The sequence below is a fragment of the Beta vulgaris genome, chromosome 1, assembly GCF_026745355.1.
Source record: "Beta vulgaris subsp. vulgaris cultivar EL10 chromosome 1, EL10.2, whole genome shotgun sequence".
Lineage (NCBI taxonomy): Eukaryota > Viridiplantae > Streptophyta > Magnoliopsida > Caryophyllales > Amaranthaceae > Beta > Beta vulgaris.
The window spans coordinates 18,817,139-18,839,309 of record NC_079202.1 but is presented as its reverse complement, the minus strand read 5'-3'; the positions used below and the strand labels follow the sequence as shown (position 1 = coordinate 18,839,309).

At 42.7% G+C, this 22,171-nt stretch overlaps 3 protein-coding genes across 5 annotated transcripts; 1 reads left to right on the top strand and 2 right to left on the bottom strand.

Annotated features, from left to right (window-relative positions):
* Window positions 1-1,867: 1,867 nt before the first annotated feature.
* LOC104905931 (hypothetical protein) lies at window positions 1,868-21,100 on the bottom strand. Of its 3 annotated transcripts, none has more exons than XM_057392599.1 (4): window positions 20,945-21,100; window positions 4,907-4,965; window positions 2,784-4,719; window positions 1,868-2,380 (listed from the first exon to the last, which is right to left on the bottom strand). In XM_057392599.1, the coding sequence occupies exons 3-4, from the start codon at window positions 4,507-4,509 to the stop codon at window positions 2,094-2,096; spliced, it is 2,013 nt and encodes a 670-aa protein (XP_057248582.1). In that variant the 5' UTR covers window positions 4,510-4,719; window positions 4,907-4,965; window positions 20,945-21,100; the 3' UTR covers window positions 1,868-2,093. The 3 variants fall into 3 exon arrangements, with proteins under 3 accessions (XP_057248582.1, XP_048501693.1, XP_010692891.1); XM_048645736.2 differs by lacking the exon at window positions 20,945-21,100 and adding an exon at window positions 6,159-6,307; XM_010694589.4 differs by lacking the exon at window positions 20,945-21,100 and adding an exon at window positions 5,108-5,212.
* On the bottom strand, window positions 15,273-15,968 carry LOC130589757 (uncharacterized). The gene has a single exon (XM_057391291.1). The coding sequence runs from the start codon at window positions 15,966-15,968 to the stop codon at window positions 15,273-15,275; it is 696 nt and encodes a 231-aa protein (XP_057247274.1).
* On the top strand, window positions 17,759-21,476 carry LOC125498003 (disease resistance protein RPP8-like). Its single transcript, XM_048645732.2, has 2 exons — window positions 17,759-20,362; window positions 21,094-21,476. Exon 1 carries the CDS (start codon window positions 17,922-17,924, stop codon window positions 20,310-20,312), a length of 2,391 nt encoding a protein of 796 aa, XP_048501689.1. The 5' UTR covers window positions 17,759-17,921; the 3' UTR covers window positions 20,313-20,362; window positions 21,094-21,476.
* The last annotated feature ends 695 nt before the right edge of the window (window positions 21,477-22,171 follow it).

Here is a 22,171-nt window from a genome sequence, read left to right as displayed (position 1 = left end):
GCAAAGTAAAACTATCTTTGGGTCAGGCCTTGTTGAGATCAAATTAGTCCAAAAACATCCTTCATGTGCCATAGGGTTTTGGCACCATAACCACATCAGCTATCTAATTTGGCTAATAAGTTTCTTCAGTGAAATGGGCCTCTAACAACCATTGCACCTCCTTATCTGTCGTTTAATTTCTGGCTGGTCCTAGATGTCTATTTTTCTGACGAACTGGTTTCATGTTTGGATTAATATTCAATAGGTGAACATTTATCTCTAGATCAATTCCAGACTTATATAAGCAAACACATGCTGAAACTCCTTGAGTAAGATTATCAAAGTTCCCCGCAACTCAGAGCAGAGAGAAAATCAAATCTTCAGGGTCCTTTTCGGATGAGCATCATCTATACATATGTCTTATGGGGCCTCAATAGGTTTCGGATGCTCAAGTGTCACACCCATGATGACCATGAGTTCTTTAGACGACCAGGGCTCTTCCATTACTCGCACATACTTCCTCTTCTTGTTGGGGAGAGTTTCGGCCGCTCTCCCTTCACAAGCAAACTTCGTCTGGTCCTTCTCTTCAGCCTTCCAAGACGATGGTTTTAGAGTAGTTAAATAACTTTCTCTAGCTGCCAATTGGTCTCCATGAAGTATCCATATTTTCCCTCCGTCACATTCAAAATTCATGAGCACAAGATGAGTAACGATGACTGCTTTGACATGATTCAGAGTTGGTCGTCCAAGATTAACATTATAGGCTATTAAATCTCTAAAGACCAAGAACTTGATGAGTAAAGTTCATGAGATATCTTTTTTCCCTTCCCAGACCTACAAAGTCACCATCTCCATAGGATAAATAACTTCCCCCCCCCCCAAAAAAAAAAAAATCTAATGATTGAGTGATGAACAGGGACCAAGTTTTTATCATCAAACTTCAACCTGGACAAACAATGTGCACTCATTATGTCCGTCGAATTTCCATTGTCAATCAAAATCATTCTCACCATAATATTTGATATTTCATTTCCACAACTAGAGGATCATCATGAGGGTTCTTTAACTTCCCCCGATCTTGATCACTGACCACCACCTTCGGGAAGGGCTTAACCTTTGTCTAATCAGTTAACAAGATTTGGCTGAGCTCTCGGAGCTAGTTTTTGTGAATGTTGTAAGAGATTTTTTTTTAAAAAAATAAATATTACATCACTCAATTAATGAAAAAACACATGGAAGTATTTGTGCATGATTTTATAAATAATTTCACAAGTCATTGTTTTTTAAATGAAAATGAGCAACCAATGTTAGAAATGCTGCATGTTTAATATGGGCCTAATATATCATAATATATGAATAATGATCCAATCTCAATCGGAATAGAAAATTGCAAATCTAGCTAAATTGTCTGATGTTTCATCTTATTTATGATAATTTATTGTTCTTTGTGATATTCAAATGGATCTATTATATAATTAGATAAGTAATTATGTATCTCCTAATTGTTTTAGGACATTTACCTGTCTCATTTTAAATGACCAAATTTTGCTAAATCTAACACATAACCTATAGATATGAACAATGTGTGTGTGCACGATGAGGCTGCAGCAAGAATGTGGCTTGGAGAAAAAAAAAACGAATTTAATTTTTTTTTAATTAGTTTACCATTGGCTGTGATACCATTATGTGGTTGTGAGATATATGTCAATTCACTTGGATTAATATGTCGAAGCTTTACAATATTTTAGCTCTAAGAATAACAAACGCTATTTCTATCTGGACTAGAATATTAATCGAACTAGGAAGCAAAATCCTAGTATCTGATGCACTTGAAACTCCTAAACTGTATCCAGTAATATATGAGAACAATTAACGCCAAAAAGAACTATTACAAGAACAATGGTCGACCCAAAAAATATAATATTAAGGAGAGTTTGACAAATAATTAAAAACTTAAATAACTAATTCGAATCAAAAATATAAAAATAGACAAAAGATGAATAAATAAAACACCATAAACATAACTAGTATCATAAGAAGATTTCCCTTAAATAAGTGCCTATCATCTAGCCAAACGAAGTAAGCAATGCTGCATGAGCGGACTGTACAAAATTTTAATGTGCACTGAACTTAGCTCTCGCATGACCCTGAGATATCTGAAACTGCTCAGTGATGCCTAAATGTGCCATCAGAAGCCACACATGAGTAAGAAACTCTCCCCCTTTTCTAAGCTGCTGAGCATGGTGAGTTCCACGACAATGGCACGCGGCATAAGCCAAAATCTCAACCCAAACTTTGCTTATGATGTTCCATTGATCTTTAGCATGTTTGGTTCGTAATTCTGTAGCGATCCTACAAGCATCGAATAGCACAGATTTGCATCTATCCCCTTTAACTTTACCTGGTGAGAAACCATGGTTCAACTCGAAGCAGTAAGGACCAAGGAGTAGTATTTAGAATCTGAAAATCTATAATACCATCTTTATGTAAATTATGATAAGAATGACCCCAAGTTTTGGCCCTAAATTTATTACAATTTTTGCATGTTTTCACAAACTCTAGGATTGTCTCAAGTTTGCAACTGTGTCCTATTTGGCATTTGCGTGCTATTCATTTATTCAAATAACAAACTTACAAACTTGGGACTATTACTCAAGATAGTGAAACCAAATTTGGGATTATGCTAGTCAAATTTTCGTTTCATATATGTTTCTGATGGATTTTGTGTATCTATGTAGATGTCATATATTAGTTTTAGTCAATGAAATTGTTGCTTAGTACATGAAAAGAAAAAGAAAAATTACCTGGTGGGATTTCAGTATTTACCCGTAGCAGCATCTTGCAGGCCTGGGCTCTATCAGGTTGCTCTGTCTTCTCTTTGAAGAATTGCATAGCCTCTGCACAGGTATCCCTGAATCTAATTAGCCCGATCCCCATCGGCAACATGAAAGGACACAGCGCCAAAAGATACAACATGTATTCAGACATGTATTTGCTGCTTTCTTTACACTTTATAGTTTCACTCACATCGTCTGAGTAATAACATAGTTCAGTTGCAATGTGCCACAATAAAATGCTTTGGTCAAACTCCACTTCAGTAGTAGACCAATTCAAGTCACTACATTTAAACTTTTTCATTTCCAGGACTCGTTTGCCTCTTGATTTGCACAAAGCAGTAAGATCACTTTTATTACCATTTGTCGAAATCTCCAAAAATTCTTCAAAGATTAATTTCTTTAAATCTGTTGACACGTTGCTATAAGAAACGTACCGTAGTTCATCCAACTTGTTCTCAGCAATCAACAGCTTCACATTCCGAGAAAAAAAGGATGACTGTTCCTTTCGACAAAAGTTCTGTATGCTATACTGGGCAATCGAATTTGACCATCGTTTCTTTGGTGCCCCAAAAAGGCGCCTAATTTTCTTCTTGACGTGCTTCTTCAGCCAGCGATCTGGCCAATCTGAAGATACAAAAATGAGGCAAGAGCATACCTCCAGTATTATAGCTGCCACCAGCAGTACATAGGTTATGAAGAGATCAATTTTTTGGAAATGATCTTTCTTGGATTTGGCTAAAAATGTCGCTAATGATATTAAGGTTGCAGAAATGGTCATTAAGCGAAGAATATGTCCCCATCCGCCATATACCGCAGGTGCCTTGGTGTAGAACACATCATATGCAAATCCGAGCTCAATCTCAATTACTTGAAAAGCTTTTTCACAGTCAATCTTGTGGAAGAAACATTGACTTTCATCTCGATCTTGGAAGCTGAGGATGAGGTCCACAAAAAGGCACTGGAATTTTTTGAATAAGTGAAACGCTTTGCGAACTAACTCTTCATCCTGGATTGAGGTCTCAGTACAAGTAGGAAGAGAGGTCTCAATCACCTCAAAAGCTTTCACGTAGAACCCCTCTGCCTTTTTCAGGGTAAATTCTTCCATGAATTTAGAATAATTTGGTCCTGGATCAGGTTCTGTCATAAGTGAACGACGGAACTGCTCAGTGCTAGCTAATCTTAGACAATGTAATCTTTCTCCAGACTTTATAAGACCAGCTAGCAGCATTGGAATAGTCAGGAGCGAGAGGAAAGAGAAACCTGGAAAGGCCAAAAGATATATGAAAAGCACCACAATCATTTGAAACACCAGCTCAAGCAATCGTCTCTGCCAAAGCTGGTTATCCTCTAACGAATACGCGGTGATTGTATCTGGACCACCCAGGTGAAGCAGCAAAAAAGCTGCCCAAAATGTTATAAGATCATCCTCTAAAGGTGCGTTTTTTTTTGGTTTTCCTGCCAGTTTGTTCAGGATGACCCCTAGCGCAATTGTTGCCACCCAGTCTGCCAATAAATATGCACACCATACAATAAATCTCAGGATAGGCTTTCCGTTGCGTTTCCTAACTTTACCCACAAATATCAATACGATTTGCAAGAAAAGGCTGATGCAAACCAAGGATCTCAGCTGCCCGTTTTTCCAAACTTCTTTAAGTTTGTCTGAAATCAGCTCTATCAGGCACCTCCTTTCCATGGTGACCAATATCCCAGTTACAACTGAGAATTTTAATCACGAAAGCAGCAATCTGGAAATTGTAATACCGTCTTCTAAAGTAACCAAAGACTTTAGCATGAATGCAATCACTTTGTTAAAAGAAGGGGGAAAAACAGCAGCAAAATCATACTTGGACAAAGCATGACTTCTAGGAAGCAATTTGTAAGATGCCAAACAACTTCACAAAATCTGCAAAGGTAGTTTAGAGAAATGTAGTCAACACTGAGATCAATAATGGGTTGTAAGCAATAAAAGTAATACTGCTAACATGTAGATGTATAGTGGCTTTAGTTTTGAAGAGTACACAGCAGTATTTAGCTTTGAAAATGCTGTGAAAAACAAGTGAATTGTTATGAAGGATTACATAAAACATTACCAGAAAGTTGCATGAAGCAGTTTCCTTCTACCCTTAGTTGAAGGAATCTCCATTAATACCTGCAGAAAAGTTTTGAATCACTCTCGAATGGCACTGTGTGGTTCACTTTTAAACTGCACAAATGCATTAACATTTTAAAGAAATTCATAAAACTAACACTTGTTTTATTAGCATTTTTTTGCATTCTGCATATTTACCCACCGTTCGAATTTCAATGTCCAAATTTCAGGATATATTATTGCAATTTTGCCAAGTTAAAACATAACTTCTTGTTCCATTTGTCTCTCAAGAACCATTTAGTAGGTAATAAATACTTGTACTTTAGTGTGGTTTTGCTAGGGGAGTCGCGTACCTATATGCTATATATGTGGTAATACCTTTATTCACCTTTGAAACATCTTTTTTCTTCAGTAAACTTTCATCACTCTCCATTACTCGTTCCAAAATGGTATTAAGTAGTAATGAAAATTTATGAAGAAATATAATGTGCGAGGATGGAGTGTTATTAACGTAGGAACCGTCTACATGCTGGTTTTCTTACAATTATATAGTAAAATTAATTAATGCACTTCATTACCGTCTACCAAATAGGTTGCCAATACTCTTCAAGAATCACCCCAAACTACTTAAGCAATAAATATAAAATATACTGCAGGGACCATTAAGTATACGCAGCTATCTTTTCTCATTTTTTGGCTCTTTTTACTTGAATTGCACTATAAAGTACAACCAAAGGAGTAGGAAGAAACATCTATCATATACTCGGACGTATGTGCACCCAAGCTATTTCTTACTCATTAGCTTCTTTATATAGAAGCAAATCATCATGAAGAAAGTCTTAGATATACCGATATTATGTACAGTAGGATATATGTAAAATTTTGCAGCATGGGACCCGTTGAAACATTGGTGAGCTAAAATGTCACATGTTCAATTAAAGGGACATAAGGAGGCCCCCATCATACAGAGAGGTCGATTGGAACATGTTTGGCAACTTTAGGAGACTAATAGTAGCTCTTCGATTGAAGACAAATGTGTAAGTCTGTCTAATAGCCTACCACACATTGACAAGAATGAGAAATCATTAAGATAAGATTTTAATGCTTACAACTACACTTGTAGGAGATGGACCAAACTTGTGACTCAAAAACAACAAAAAATTTCGACCACGGACGATTACAAAAATAGATTATGAAGGGATACTTGAAATAAAATTCCAAAATCACTAAACAAACGAAGCAACAAAATTTACTGGGTTCATTTGTGTTCCGGTATGGGACAAATCACAGGGTTCTGAACCGGTATGTCCTTGTATTCAAGCCGGGTTGGATTCCTGCAAAATAGAATAAGTGAACTAGCCTCGGGGGTTGATCCGAGGAACGCCCCTCCGATGCCTAAGTCAGTATAGGTTTAAAGCCGGTAGCTCTTAAGTATATGTATTGGGATTCGTGTACGTACCTTATGACTCATATCAACGGAGTATATATAGGGACTTGATTAAGCCCATCTCTTGGTTGGGCCCGGAATCACGGGAGAGATTCCAAGAATATTCCCTTAGGATATATTCTTATCTTTTACTGAAAGTATATCTTTTAGGCCCGTAGGCATGCAGATAAAATGGACTTAGCCCAGGCTCGTAAGCCCAAAAGCTATTAGACCGGTATCAATGAACCGGTATGGAACTTAGTCAGCCCCCATACAACTAGCCCCCAAGCCGGTATGCTCATAAACATTCCGGTTTAATAGGTTGCAAACCGTTATGGGAAATGCTGAGTTACTTTTAGCAAGAGAATGGAATCGTTGTCAGGGAATTCCAACGGTCACCTCGAGCTGCGCACCTGCATTGAAAGCTCTTCGAAGAGTGATTGCTTCACAGCTGGGTCTACTAAAACACGTGGCATGATCATGTCGGGAAGACGAAGCGTCACTTAATCTCGACCGCGACTTTTTCTATAAATACCTCTTGCGGACTTCCGCTTCTCACTTCTTGCAATCTCTCTCTTGTGATCGCGCTCATATCGGACTTTCTCTCTCAAAAATCCTTTCGCTTCCTTGACGGCATTTGTTTGATCTCTCATTCCGGCCTCACGCTACCAGTTGATTCCGGCATATTTTCTCTTCGCGTCTTATATTCCAGGTATTTTATCAAAACTTTTTCCGATCTTTCATACCGTCTTATTTATAATGTCATCCAACTCTGAAAATTCTGATTCCCAAGACATATCTAAGTCTCCCTCTATTATGAGTGAGAGTGATGCCGAGTCTGATAACACCTCCATTAGGTCGTAGAGGTTACCACATCTCCCCGGGCTACTCCTACTTCTGAACATAGGGTAAATAGCCAAAATGGTTGTAGTACTTCCGGCAGACAAGATGTGGAGCCGGCCATTCATGCCTCCCCCTTAAAGATGGTACTGGGACAAGCCGGGGCTTTAGGTCAGTATGGAACCATGAGAGGTCTAGCTGAACATTCCCCGAATTATTTCCTCCGGCTCGTCTCCTGTCAGGCGCTCTACCTTTGAGGTGGGTGAGACATCCCATAGACCGGTCCTAGGGAGATCCCGGCCTCTCCTGTCCACTCCGATGCTGTGGAGAGGTGGAGAAAATATGTAGCCGGGACGGATGAGGATCACACCTTAGAAGCCGAGTCGGATTCTGACCGAGAGGACCCTCCCGAGATAATCCCTGAGGATTCTGATGAGGATCCCTAGCGGAACTGTACATGCCCCCAGTGATGAGGGCTGTGCTGGTAGTGTCCAATTAGATATCGGCTGGGCGAAGACCTGTCGGCAAAGCAAATTTCTGATTAAGGGTCCCCAATACTTGCTTTTCCGGATGATTACAATTAGTCTTCCGGCTGAAGGGAGCCGTGTAACAGATTGCCCTTCCGGTCAGTTGGCTATTTATGCCCACATGCTTGATTTTGGACTGCGATTTCCCTTGGATCCCTTCTTCGTCAAGGTCCAAAGCCTGGAACATATGTTTGGCTCAGTTGACCCCTTTAGGATGGCGGAATTTAATGGCCTACCTGGGTTGTCCGTTATAAGGGTTTTCCGGAAACCTTGAACCTCTTCCGAAAGCTCCACTGGATTAAGGAAGACTGCCGCCAAGGGTAAAGGGCCGGGAAGAAGAGGAAGTCCCGTGACGACGAGCTTGAGGGTCGTGGCGGATGGATGTCGATATACACGAAAGCAGGTAAGCTAACGGTTTACCCCAAACCTAGCTCCCTCAAGCTCTGGAGAGGCCGATTCTTCTGGGTGCGTGTTCCTGACGACTTTCCTTTAAGACGTCAATGGACTAAGCCCCGTTCTCGCATGGAACATATCAGGGATAGGGGTTTAACCCGCCGGGAACGTGTGGCCTTTGACTACTTTGCGTCGGACTCTATCCCGGCTTGAGAGGCAAGAAGGGGTACCGGTCCCAAGTATTGGCTTCCCCATACCAACTATATTTTACTAACCCGGCTTTGTCGGCCTTAGGTTTCTGCCGGCTGACCCATACGGTGTGTTTTGTTTTTGCTTTTATTGCTATATTTCTGCTTTAATTTCTGTTTTCTGACCGTTATCTCGTCTTCTTTGTAGGCAAGGATTTCCTGATCCGTGAAGCCCTTCACGTCGACAGATCCTACCGGCCATTAAGCAATATGCCTCCTAAACCTGCAAGCAAGTACGTCCCATACAAATGCCGGCTGGTGGCGGTCGTGGAGGCGCGGCTCGAGGATCCGGCCGGAAGTCCGGTGCCGAGGACGACGTCAGGGATACTATCCCCCTGCAGCGTCGTCAGGCGGAGGTCTTAGCCCGGAAAAGGAAACCGGAACAGACCTCTGTGGCCGAGCCGGCGGCCAAAAGGGTGGCCTCAAAGACCGGCAAGGATAAGGAGGCTCCTGCTCCTAACGCTCCTCCTCTTCTTTCCGGTCGTGTGGCCGAGTGGGCACCTCCTCTTTGAGGCCCAAGATATATAAACAGCTTACTCTACCGGACATGGTTCCCGGTCTTGAGCCCTTCGCCAAGCCCAGAAAGCAAGGCTATCTGGAGCGAGATCGGATGGAGATGCCGGATCTCTTGAAGAGGCGCTGGGCTCGTTCTCCGGTGAAGAACGACGAGAAGTTCGATCCAAAGATGACCGTTTTGGACGACGAATCGCTGCTCTTGGACCGTCCTCTTGAGGGCGGGAACCTGGGGTATCGTATTTTGAAAGCTACACAGCTTAAATACGATATTCCGGTGGACGAGGTTTATACGCTTGCCGCCTCGCATGCGCAAACTTGGCCCTGGTAAGACTAACAAACTTTATCCTTTCTCTTGCAAGTTTCCTATCGATCTATTTGTTGTCTTGACTCCTTTGTTTCTTTGCGCCTTTTGCAGTCTGCCCAGTCCGGTAAGGAGCTCTGCGACTTCTATCGGTACTTTCAGACTTCTTACTTCAACGAAGTTAAGGTGAGTAAGGAGCTGAAAGGTAGGATGGCCGTTAAGGAGCAAGAGCTGCTTGCGGCAATTACCGAGAAGAATGACGCGCTGGCCGCGGAGAGCAAGGCCGATGCCGCCCTTACTAAGGCGGTGGAAGATCACTCCCTTGTTCTGTTTAACAAGGATGAGGAGATTAGGCTTCTCCGGGAGCAAATTGCTGAGGCCAGAGAGCTGGAGCGCGCCACCGTTAAGGAGTACCAGAAGGGTATGGACTTCGTGAGCCGTTTACTCAACCGGTATAACGGTGGCTGGTCTGCGGCGATGAGATGCGTTCGTCACACCTTCCCGGAGCTTGACTGGTCCAAGATCGAGGAGGCGCATACCAACCTCGTCCATGGCCTACCAGTTGAGGGTGAGGACCTGGATCCCGGTGTGACTGAAGCTTATTGCCAATGCCGACCCCAGGATTGAGTTTGGAGGAGCAGGAGCCGCCAACGATGTGTGACACTCCCAACCCTGATGCCGATCCTACTGTGGAGGAGACGGTGGTTGTCGTTGACGGCTCTGAGGGGGAAGAGCAGACCAAGTAGACTCTCAGCCTTCCGCCCTGCCCTTCTTGTATTGGGTAACTTTGTGGGTGGTGTGCTTTATGCGACCATACCGTATTTTTCCTTGGGCAGCCAAACTATCTTCTACCGTTCTGTAAATCCGTTCGCCTGTGATCGGCCTTTTGCTTTTGTTTTGGCGGTCATACCGCATGTGGTTGACTGCTTATTTAGGCTGTAATTTTTCATTGATTAATGAAGTATAGCTTTTTGATGGACTTTCATGTCGTCTTTTTTTACACTATGTTTATTGTGGTTATTGACCGATTTCCATCTTATTGGCGGTTTAATGCTTAGGGTCATTGACTGATTACCCAACAGTGCTTAACTTTTTTATACCGGCAGATTCACGAAGGTCATTAACCGGTTTCACACTATTGATTAATTCAGCAGATCCACTAAGGTCATTGACTGATTAATCAATACTGTTTAATTTATTTTATACCGGCAGATCCACGAAGGTCATTGACCGGTTTCACACTATTGATTAATTCAGCAGATCCACGAAGGTCATTGACTGATTAATCAATACTGTTTAATTTATTTTATACCGGCAGATCCACGAAGGTCATTGACCGGTTTCACACTATTGATTAATTCAGCAGATCCACGAAGGTCATTGACTGATTAATCAATACTGTTTAATTTATTTTATACCGGCAGATCCACGAAGGTCATTGACCGGTTTCACACTATTGATTAATTCAGCAGATCCACAAGGTCATTGACTGATTAATCAATACTGTTTAATTTTTTATACCGGCAGATCCACGAAGGTCATTGACCGGTTTCACACTATTGATTAATTCAGCAGATCCACGAAGGTCATTGACTGATTAATCAATACTGTTTAATTATTTTTATACCGGCAGATCCACGAAGGTCATTGACCGGTTTCACACTATTGATTAATTCAGCAGATCCACGAAGGTCATTGACTGATTAATCAATACTGTTTAATTTATTTTATACCGGCAGATCCACGAAGGTCATTGACCGGTTTCACACTATTGATTAATTCAGCAGATCCACGAAGGTCATTGACTGATTAATCAATAATGTTTAATGGATGGGGCAGCATTGACTGTGTGTTGAAGATGCTCATTTTATTAAATAAAACGGCTCTTCCCGTGTTGCCGGAATTATTGCCTACAATTACTAGCTATAAATCTTTCGGCATTCAGAGCCTGATTATTCACTCCTACTGGCAACATTGCCCATTTCTAACTAAACATAGTATTTCTTAAGGACACTGGCGTTCCAACTATTTTTCAACAGCTTGCCTGCCATGTCTTCGAGCCGATATGACCCTGGTACTATCTCTTCTTTGACCAAGTAAGGTCCTTCCCAATTGGCCGTAAGCTTTCCGTCCACGTGGCTTTTCCTGTTGCTGCCGTCCTCGGAGGACGAGGTCTCCTTTGGAGATCGGACGGCTTCTACTCTTTTATTGTAGGCTTTACTTATCCGGTCTTTGTATGCGTGCCGACTTCAGCTCTGCAGCCAATCTGATCTCTTGTAAGAGGTCTAAGTCCTCCTTATGTATCTGCTCGTTCAAAACGGGTTCATAGTTCAATCCGCCAGTTGGGTAGCCTACTTCCACCGGGAGTACCGCCTCTGCCCCGAAAGCTAGTCTGAACGGTGTCTCTCCGGTGGCCTCCTTTTCGGTGGTCCTGTTGGACCACAGTACTGCGGTACCATGTCGGCCCATGCCCCTTCAGTTCATCCAACCTTTTCTTCAGAGCATTGAGGATTTGCTTGTTAGCGGCTTCGCTTGACCGTTGCTTTGTGGGTGGCAGACTGAAGAGTAAGCAAACTTGATGCTGTAAGGACGCAAGAAGTCGCGTATCGGGCCGCAATCGAATTGGACGCCATGATCCATTACTATTCCCATTGGGATGCCAAACCTAGTGATGATGTTCTGCCAGATAACTTCTTTACCTGATTAGCCGTTATTTTTGCCGTTGGCTCTGCCTCTATCCATTTCGTGAAGTAGTCAATACCCATATCAAATTTTCTTCCCCCTGATGCCGGCGTAAAGGGCCCTATAATGTCCACCCCCACTGTGCGAAAGGGATTGGATTTAAAATCGGCTGGAGATCATTTGCTGGCTGGTTGATCACTGGCGCGAACCTTTGACACTTGTCGCACTTTTTTACGTAGGTTTGGGCGTCCGTCAGCATTGTAGGCCAGTAAAATCCTGCTCGTAGCGCTTTTAGTGCTAACGTTTTCCACCGATATGGTTCCCGCATATCCTTCATGAATTTCCTCAATTATTTTCGTCGCTTCGTTAGGCCGTGACGCACCTTAGTAAAGGTAGGAGAACCCTCTTCTTGTACAACTGTCCTTGAAAGATGCAATACCAGACAGAATCCCTTCTCACTTTTGTGCCGCCATCTTATCTTCCGGGAGTCTCCTGTTAGCTTATATGCCAGTATACCCTCATACCATTCTGGTTCGGAGCGATTGTGTTAACGGATGCCGGGATGACTTCGATACTTCTTTCTACCAACGTCTCCACCCTGAACTCCTTTTCTTGTCGCTTAGACTGGAGCTTGCCAGTTTTGATAAGGCGTCGCCGCCATGTTTCTCGCTCTTGGGACCAATTGCACTCGAAGCTTTGCAGTCCCTTTACCATGTTCTTTACCAGTGTAGGTATTTCTGCATTACCGGTTCCGGGCCTCATATGTTCCCTCAATTTGGCTTGAGATTAACTGTGAGTCCGTTATCATGATCACGTTTCTTGCTCCAGCCGCAATGCTCAGACTTAGTCCGGCCAGGGCTGCTTCGTATTCAGCTTCATTGTTGGAGGCCTTAAACCCGAAGCGGATGGCATGTTCAAAGATTTCCCCTTCCGGAGATGTCATGACCACTCCGGCTCCGGCTCCACTCTGGGCTGCTGATCCATCCACCTCAACTTTCCACCTGCCGGCGGATTCTGCGGGTTCAGAGTAAGTTGTCTCTACTATGAAGTCTGCCAAAGCTTGGGCTTTGATCGCGGTACGCGGCCGGTATTCTATGTCGAACTCCGACAGCTCAATTGCCCACTTCAATAATCTCCCTGTGGTGTCTAGTTGTGGAGGGCTTTTTCAAAGGCTGATTTGTGAGGACTTGGACAGTGTGGGAGTCAAAGTATGGCCTCAGCTTTCGCTGCAATTAAGACGGCATAGGCCTTTTTTCCAGCAGTTCATACCTCTGTTCTGCCCGGCAAGTACATGACTGACGAAGTATATGGGGCTTTGCTGTCCTTCCCGGTTCACCAGTAATACCGCCGCACCGTCTTCTCGTTACCGACACATATAGCTGTAGCGTTTTCCCCCAATCTGGCCGGGTTATGGTGGGCAGCGTTGGAAGTGCTCCTTTACTTTTCGAAGGCTTGCTTCTGCTCTTCTCCCCATTCAAACTTCTTATTTCCCCGGAGAATCTGAAAAAGCAAGGCCTTCTCTGCTGATTTGGAAACGAACCTTGTTAGGGCCGCCATCCTCCCTGTCAGCTTTTGAATATTCCCGGATGCTTTTGGCTCCGGGAGGTCACTGATGGCTTTAATTTTTCCGGATTGGCATCTATCCCCCTTTCGCTTACCATGAAGCCGAGGAACTTGCCGGATCGTACTCCAAACACGCATTTTTTGGGTTTAACTTCATTTGGTGTTGCCGGAGTGTTTCGAATGTTTCTTTTAGGTCAACTATGTGATCCTCTTCAGTTAAGCTCTTTACTATACTGTCATCCACATAACTTCTACATTTCTGCCTTTTTGGTGTTCGAAGATCTTGTCTACCAGCTTTTGATAGGTAGCACCGGCATTTTTGAGCCCAACGGCATTGCTTTGTTGCGTAAACCCCGCATCTGTAATGAAGGCCGCTTTATTTCTGTCGGACTAAACTTATCTGGTGTACCCTGAAAAAGCATCCATGAAACTCAACAAGCATGGCCGCTAGTTGAGTCTACTAGCTGGTCAATTCTCGGCAGGGGTAGCAGTCCTTTGGGCAAGCTTTGTTGAGGTCCGTGAAGTCTACACACATGCGCCATGTCCGTTGGATTTTTTCACCATTACACATTTGCCAACCACTCTGGGTAGTCGCAGGTTCATAAAGTCTGCTGCCAGCAACTTATCTACTTCCACCTTAATAGCCGCGTTCTTTTCTGCTGAGAAGTTTCGCTTCTTTTGTTTACCGGCCTACTCCTCGTTCACATTCAGGCGATGCACCATGAAATCCGGGTCAATGCCCGGCATTTCGTCTGCCGAGAAAGCGAAAATGTCGGCATGCCCTCACAAGGGAAATTAAGTTGACTTCACTTCTTCACCCAAGTCAGATCCGATTTTCACTGTTCTGTCAGGTCTGTCTTCCTCCAAACTTATTTCTTCGTTTCCCCGCAGGGCTAGGCCTTGGTGATCTGCCGGCCTTCCCTCGAAATTTCCATGGACAGGTCCTTCCTGCCTTATTTTCCAACCTTCTCCGTTTTCTTTCCGACGGCGGCGTGTCGGCTGGCTTTTATGATCAGAGTGTTTTAGTGCGGTAAGGTAGCATGCCCTTGCCGACTCTTGGTTGCCTCTGATTTTCTCGGGTTACCGTCGTTAGAGGTGTAGATCATGGTAAGTGATATGTTGAGACCACAGCCTGGCGTCATGAATTAGCGGCCTCCCAATGATGGCATTATATGCCGCCGGGACGTCTACAACCAGAAATTCCACCATGAGATCTTTGACCGGGACCCTTCTCTCTATCTTGACCGCAACTTTACCGTCCCTTCTGGGATGACAGATGCTCCTGTAAGCCGATAACTGGGTAAGAGACTGGTTTCAGACATGTTTCGTCAAATCCCATCTTTTCAAATGTCTCTTTGTAGAGGATATTGGCGGAGCTTCCTCCGTCCACTAGAACCGGTGAACCATCGCATTGGAAATTTGCAGAGATACTACCAAAGGGTCGTCATGGGTAGACGATTCCTTTGCGTCCTCTGAGGTAAATGCTACAGACGGCATAGATGGGGTGTGGCCACGTTCTGGCATTGTTATAGTTCACCTGGTGACGGACCTCCTTGAGGCTGGCTTTCGCCCCGTGGATACTACCGCCTCTAGTTGGTCCTCCGCTGATGGTATGGATCTCAGTGATCCTGTCCTTTACCGGCCTTCTACCGCCGTTGTCGTCCTCTCTTGGAGGAGTTTTACGGTCGTTCCTTGACAGGTACTGGGTAAAGTACCCTCGCCTAACGAGGTCTTCAATCCCGTCCTTAAGGTCCTTACAATCATCTGTTTTGTGGCCGTAATCATCATGAAACTCACACCACTTGGACTTATCCCTGCCTTTATAGTACATTTTTTTCGGTCGCTGCCACTTATTGTCCTGGCTATGAAGTTCAAAAATTCGGGCTCGAGATATCGTTAGTGGAGTAATAATTGGTGTATTTGTCTGGCCTCCCTTCGAACCCCTTTTTCACGGAGTTGCTTTCCTCTTTTCTGCCAGTTGACTCGGATTTTTTGTCCCTCCGGTATTTGTCATCCCGGCGGTCCTTATCTTTGTCTTTTTCCTTATCTTTTTCTATGGCCACTGGCCTCTTTGCATTAGCTGCTTTGTCAAATTCTTCCCCCCGGATGAAGTCATTAGCCTTCCCCAGGACTTCTGTGAGGGATGTCATCTTTTTTCTGCCGAGATAACTGCGAAAGGGGGTACCTTCTTTCAACCCCGTCATTAAGGCCAATACGGCTACCTCCTGCTGTAGCGTAGGAATAGTGACGGCTTCGGCATTGAAACGCCCGACATAGTCTCTCAAGCTTTCTGTCTCTCCCTGTTTAATAGACATTAACTCACCGGTTGTTCGTTCACGACGCTTATTGCTAACAAAATGTGTCACGAACATGGATGTCAGCTGTCGGAAGTCAAACACAGTTGCCGGTGGGATGCTTTTGAACCAGGTCTGACCTAATCCGGTTAAGGTGGATGGGAACACCTTACACCATACTGAATCTGTATCAGTGTATAACATCATATGGCCCTCATAAGCCGATAGGTGGTCCTCTGGGTCCGTCTTACCGTCATACTTGCATGTCGGCATTTTCAGTTTTTCCATGGGCTCTTGCAGGATTGCCGTGGAAAAGGGGGAATTCCGTAATGACACTTGCGCTCTACGCCGATACTCACTCCGGCTTCTCGGCTGGGAGGATCGCTGCTGAACTTCGGTATCCTGCGCCTCTTCCTCTTCTTCCTCCTCATTCCCCACCTGCTCTGTGGGGGTCTTCGAATATGCCACCTGATCCTGGTCATGTCGGTCTCGCTCACCTTGGCGACCCGTCCATGGTGTACGAAGTTTTCTCACCGGACTGTGGGCTCTGCTCAAGGGTCGCTTTGGCCGGGACCGGTGGAGTTCCGTTAGCCATTGCCTGGAATACCTCTGCCGCGCTTCTCAGCTGTTCTGGGGTGAACATATGCTGCAGGGTATGGAAGATGTCTTCCTGTGGGGGTCTCAGGGGTTTGTTTGGTCGTACCAGCAGGGGCCGACTCGTCTTAGCGGCCGGTAAGGGAGTCGTGTACCCCGGGGGTGCTTTGTCCACGGGGACATTGTTTTCGTCCGTCTCCGGCATCCCTAATGGTTGCTTAGGATCCATGAGGGTTGTTTGGATGCAGGGATGGCTTAGACTACAAGGTATTGTTCGCCCCTCCTCTAGCGCCAATTGTTCCGGTATGGGACAAATCACAGGGTTCTGAACCGGTATGTCCTTGTATTCAAGCCGGGTTGGATTCCTGCAAAATAGAATAAGTGAACTAGCCTCGGGGTTGATCCGAGGAACGCCCCTCCGATGCCTAAGTCAGTATCAGGTTTAAAGCCGGTAGCTCTTAAGTATATTGTATTGGGATTCGTGTACGTACCTTATGACTCATATCAACGGAGTATATATAGGGACTTGATTAAGCCCATCTCTTGGTTGGGCCCGGGAATCACGGGAGAGATTCCTAAGAATATTCCCTTAGGATATATTCTTATCTTTTACTGAAAGTATATCTTTTAGGCCCGTAGGCATTGCAGATGTAAAATGGACCTTAGCCCAGGCTCGTAAGCCCAATAGCTATTAGACCGGTATCAACTGAACCGGTATGGAACTTAGTCAGCCCCCATACAATTTGCTAAGGTGAATGGATACGGATGACCCATAAACAAAACTCCAATCCCCAATGATACAATTTTGCAATACTCTTGAGTTGTAATATACTTCCTCCATTTTTTTTACCCTCAATGTTTAGCCTTTTCCACTAAATGTACTTGCTTTACCGAAAATATATGAATAATACATAATAAAAAAATTAGTATATAAGGTGTTTTTGAATTTATCTAATACATATTTGCAAAAAATTTCAATAATCCCTAATGATCAAAGTTGTACATTAACAAAAATAAAAGTCAAAACATTGCAAATAAAAAAACCCAAAGAATTATTAGAACAAGTATATATGTGTAACAAGTCTAGATATTACAAAAAATTTGTATATATATAAAAAAAAATGGAAGGCTTTGTGACAAACGAAGACTGAAAATTGGCATGGTCAACTTGGGTCGGCTGACTGTACAATGATGAAGGTGTATATGAAGTGTTGGCATGCCCAAAACTAGGATACATATGACTCGTTATTTACCTGAACCTGTAAATCCAAAGTAACATTGTAATCATTCACCCTGTTTGACAGCTTGGAAGGACCCATTGTTGAAAGCATAACAGCTAGTAAAACGAGTGCCTTTGTGCACATGACAACTTGCAAAGATGTCGTCTAGCTTAGTTGGTAAAGTCTTGGATGTGGTAGCTAGTAGTAGTTAAGAATTAGTTACTCTCTAACACAAAAACAAACCCAAAATTTGACAAGTAGTAGCAGAGTAGGTACTGGGCCAATTCTCATTTGCCCTTTCACGCAGGCTGTTTTCAGTCTTCATCCCCTCCCTTCCCTGCTTTGCTTTTAACGGAATCAACATCTAACCCTGCCATTGTATGAGAAAATTTTAAAATTGCGGGTCTAGAGGATGGCCGCAAAGGATGCTTGCTTGGCTGTAGAAAATGTTCAACAACAGCTGGAGCAAGCACCAGCTTTAGTTCAAGAGACACATAAAATGAAACCTCTCAGAACAGGGCTTAGAACTATGAGCTTGTTACTCAAAGAGTTAGATGGGGAAGAGTATGAGCCAGATGTCGCTGAATGGTTACAGAGAGTCAGAGATGTTGCTTACAAGGCACAGGACGTGGTTGGTTCCATTGTCGTAGAGGCTAATCATCAAAACCAGAGGAGCAAGCTAAGAAGGTGGCTCTCTAGAGAAAGGGCAACTAAAAATCATGCGGGAGAGATAGATAACATAGGGAAGCGCATCGAAGAAATTTGTTCCTTCAAGGTTGGAGGCTCTAAAAAAGAGTTCAACTACAGCCCCAGCTTCAAGATCGAAGATATAGTGGGATTCGAAGATGCTAAAGAGAAGTTGGTGACGAAACTTATTGGTGATGCTGGTTCCGGCCGCCGCAAGGTAATGTTGATCTTTGGAGAGGCAGGTGCTGGCAAAACTACTTTGGCCAGAATGGTCTTTAGTGATCATCGCATCGAGGAACATTTTCGCTGCCGAGAGTGGTTCTCACAAGCACTCTCACCTGAAGAAATTTTATGCAGACTCTTGAAACACAACAGCTCACCAGAAAAGCAAACCGATTGCCTTCTTACGGGTGAGTTAAAGGCAGAAAACATAAAACAGAATAGGTATCTCATAATCATTGATAATGTGCCTAACATTGACGTATTGGATGAGCTTATGTCCTCATTACCTGATGAGTTAAATGGAAGTCGAATATTGCTAGCAAGTAGAGCAGATTTAAATGTTCAACAGAGTGTTTCATTTTCCTATAAAATTAAACCACTCGATGTAGACCACAGCTGGAAGCTCTTGTCAAAGAAGGTACTTGACGGGGAAAATCATCAAGACCTAGAAAAACTGGGTATAAGAATGGCAGAAAAATGCAAAGGCTTACCCAGGGCCATTGTAGCTATGGCAGCATTGTTGAATCACGTAGACAAATCAGTAGAAATGTGGTCCGAATTTCTCAAATTTGATGATCCTATTCCAGAGTATGATGAGCTTCCTAGAGAACTAAAACTATGCTTGTTATACTTTGGTCATTTCCCTGCAATTTTACCTATACCTGCTAAGCAAATGGTCCAGATGTGGATGGCTGAAGGGCTTGTGAAGCAAAATGGCAGCATGCGAGCAGAAGAACTTGGAGAGCATTACATGAAGAAACTCAAAAACCAGTCTTTCATCAAAGAAGGCACAAAAAGGAGTGATGGAAGTGTGAAGACATTCTATATTTTCAATTACATCTCCAGACTTTGCGTGTCTAAAGGTGAAACTGAGAAGTTTTTCAAGGTTTACATGGGCAACAACAACAAACCTCAAAAAAACATAAAAAGGATGGCAATTCATAGTAACTTATTAGCAGATTTGAAAAGTTTTGGGGACTGCTCTCATGCTCACTCTCTTCATGGCTTTAGAGAAAAGACTGAAAACACTACCATTATCCAATCAGTAGACGACTTCTGGGAAACTTTAGTCAATAATTTTCGCAATCTCCGTGTATTAAACTTGGGCTTTCTAGAGTTAGATAAGCATAAGGTTCCCAAAGAGCTCGGAAAGCTAGTACATTTGAAGTACTTAAGGTTGAGGGCTCCCACTGTGAAACAACTGCCATCTTCTATTGTCAACCTCCAGCAGTTAGAGACATTAGACATGAGAGAATCCGAATATCTCGTCAGCTTACCGCAGGGAATATGGAAGATGAAGTACCTCAGAAATCTCTACCTCGGGGGCTCTGCTATCCTACCAAAACCTCTTAGGATCGATTACTATAAATCCCTTCCAGACCTCCAGACTCTCTCTGGTGTATGTCCAGACAAGGTTTTGAAGAAGCTAATGGTCAGGGCCAAGTTCCCTAGTGTTAAGAAATTGAGAATATGCAGTTCCGATCTAGACCTCACATGTAATTTTCTCAATAGTCTCGACCATTTATACCATCTACAATCTCTAAGGATAGAAAAACCCACCAAACTCCCAGACCTAGATGCATTCCCCTTAAGCCTGACCAAGCTAACCCTCTTAAAAACAAAACTCCCATCAGAAAGTATCAAGACATTAGAGAAAATCCCAAGTCTAAGAATCCTTAAATTGCTTGAAGAGGCTATTTGCGGAGAAGAAGTCAAGTGCAGTGCAGGAGGATTTCTGAGACTTGAATTCCTTACCATAGAAAATTTGGCTGTGAAGATGTGGATACAGGAAGGGGCAATGCGATATGTCAAGTGTTTCTTCGTCAAAGAAAGTACACTTAATTGGGAGACTATTCCAGATTATCTGAGAAAGAAGGTTGAATGCAGAAATTAAACGGAAGGAAGATCAATGATTCGATAAGGCTGCAAGAATATGCAGGGGAGGTAAAGCTTATGCACTCATCTTCCGCCAATAGCCAAAAAGAAAACATGGCAAAATTACTGTACCATTTGTCCGTGCTAATGTTTTTCTTTAGTCTCCAACTCTCTCTTCTCTGCTACCTGCTTGTTGAGATCGTTACTTAAATCTGTATTGTCTGTGCTTCTTTATCTGAAACAGGAACATTTAGTTGTTGCTTTGGAGGTAGTTATTATGCCTAGAATTGAAATGTGTAATTATTTAGAGGATCCAAACTCCAAGGTGCAACCAATAATCTTTAAGGTAGAATGTCTAATAATAAGGTAAAGTCTATATATGGGAACTAACTAGCATAGTAAATTAAATATAACAAGAAGAGCCAGTAGCATAACACCTAGTATAAAGTATAAACCAGTAAGACATGGAGAGACAGTCACCAACAAACCAGAATACAAAAGTTACCAACACAAAGTAATAAGATCCTTGACAAAATAATTCATAACTGAAAGTCGGAAACACAGCAACAGCAGCAGTAGTACCACTAAATACTAATAGCGCTAGTAGTAATATCAGTAAGGATAACAAAGAACAACAGAATGAAAACTAACTTTATTGTTGTCTGCCGATGGAGATTGTGATTGCAACACCCGATCAGAGTTTGTTTTTCTGACGAAAATAAGATCGGAGTCTTCATTGTTCATATTCTTTCGTCTTCAACTGGTTGTGTAAATTAAAGTATCTTTTTTCTTCTTTCCAGTTTGTTTCTACTGTTTCTGGACATGGAGAGGGGAGATCAGTTTGCAGCAATGTTGAAAATGAGGCAGACTTTGGTGGAGCTTCTATTCCCTATATGCACATGAAGATAACTTCTCACTTCAATTCTGTTGGTGATTGTTGCTTTGATTATGATCCTTTGGCCACTTTGAACTCGACTCGAGATCGTAAAATAAGCCTGCTTGAGTTTTCTACTTCCATTTTGTTGCTTATTCAAGGACATTATTGTACTTTTTTCTGTTTTTTTAATTTGTTCTCTTTCCTGAGCTTTTGGTCTTCCCCTGAGATCGGGAGGTGTTAGGTACCTTTCTTCCCAAAAATAATAAAAGAAAAAAAAAAGAATTTGAATTTTCCAGATTACTTATACATGATGGAAAGCATGTTTATAATTGCATTCATTGAGCTGACAAATATGAGCTAGGATGGATGGCCACTACAAGTAGAGTAGTACCAGAAACAAGAAATTGATGACATTGTGCAGAAACAATAACAAGCAAGCAATATGGTTTTAGAGAGCTTGCATGAATAGGAAAAGAAGCCAGCAGCCCAGCAGTGTCAAACTACTTTCATATATTGTGTGGAAATGATATTCTGAAAACCTTGCAAAAAACCTAAAGGAAACTGGTGATAAGAATCATAAATTCATGATGCTTAAGATTATAAATAAACGCATTTGCAACAATGCACAGATACTTATTAAATTTTGGGTGATTTAAACACTAAAGAGGAAGAAAAAGATATCGAGCCTGACTAACTAACTATTGAACTTTTGTCCAAAATTACTACCATATGCTGATGCTAGTATGTAAAACTAATAGCCAAAATTATAACCTAACCAATTTCTAAAATGACCGGTAACTCTGACCTAACCAGTTTATAAAATGGGTTACTCGATCCATTAATTGACCCGTTTATCGTATACACACATATATAAATCTAACTTATCAACCTTGAATATTTCCTAACCCTTTTTCTCCTAACATAGATTTCCCATTTCTCATTTTAGCACTACTTATAAGAAAAGAAAATCTTCTACAAAATTTCTAATACATCAAAGAAAT

What these genes read in the sequence shown, in the direction of transcription:
- LOC104905931 (XM_057392599.1), bottom strand. Translation starts at nt 4,509, where the DNA reads ATGGAAAGGAGGTGCCTGATAGAGCTGATTTCAGACAAACTTAAAGAA. An exon ending in AAATACTGAAATCCCACCAG is followed by an intron (nt 2,381 to 2,783) that starts GTAATTTTTCTT and finishes GTTTCTCACCAG; the next exon opens with GTAAAGTTAAAGGGGATAGA.
- LOC130589757 (XM_057391291.1), bottom strand. Translation starts at nt 15,968, where the DNA reads ATGCCGACATGCAAGTATGACGGTAAGACGGACCCAGAGGACCACCTA.
- LOC125498003 (XM_048645732.2), top strand. Translation starts at nt 17,922, where the DNA reads ATGGCCGCAAAGGATGCTTGCTTGGCTGTAGAAAATGTTCAACAACAG.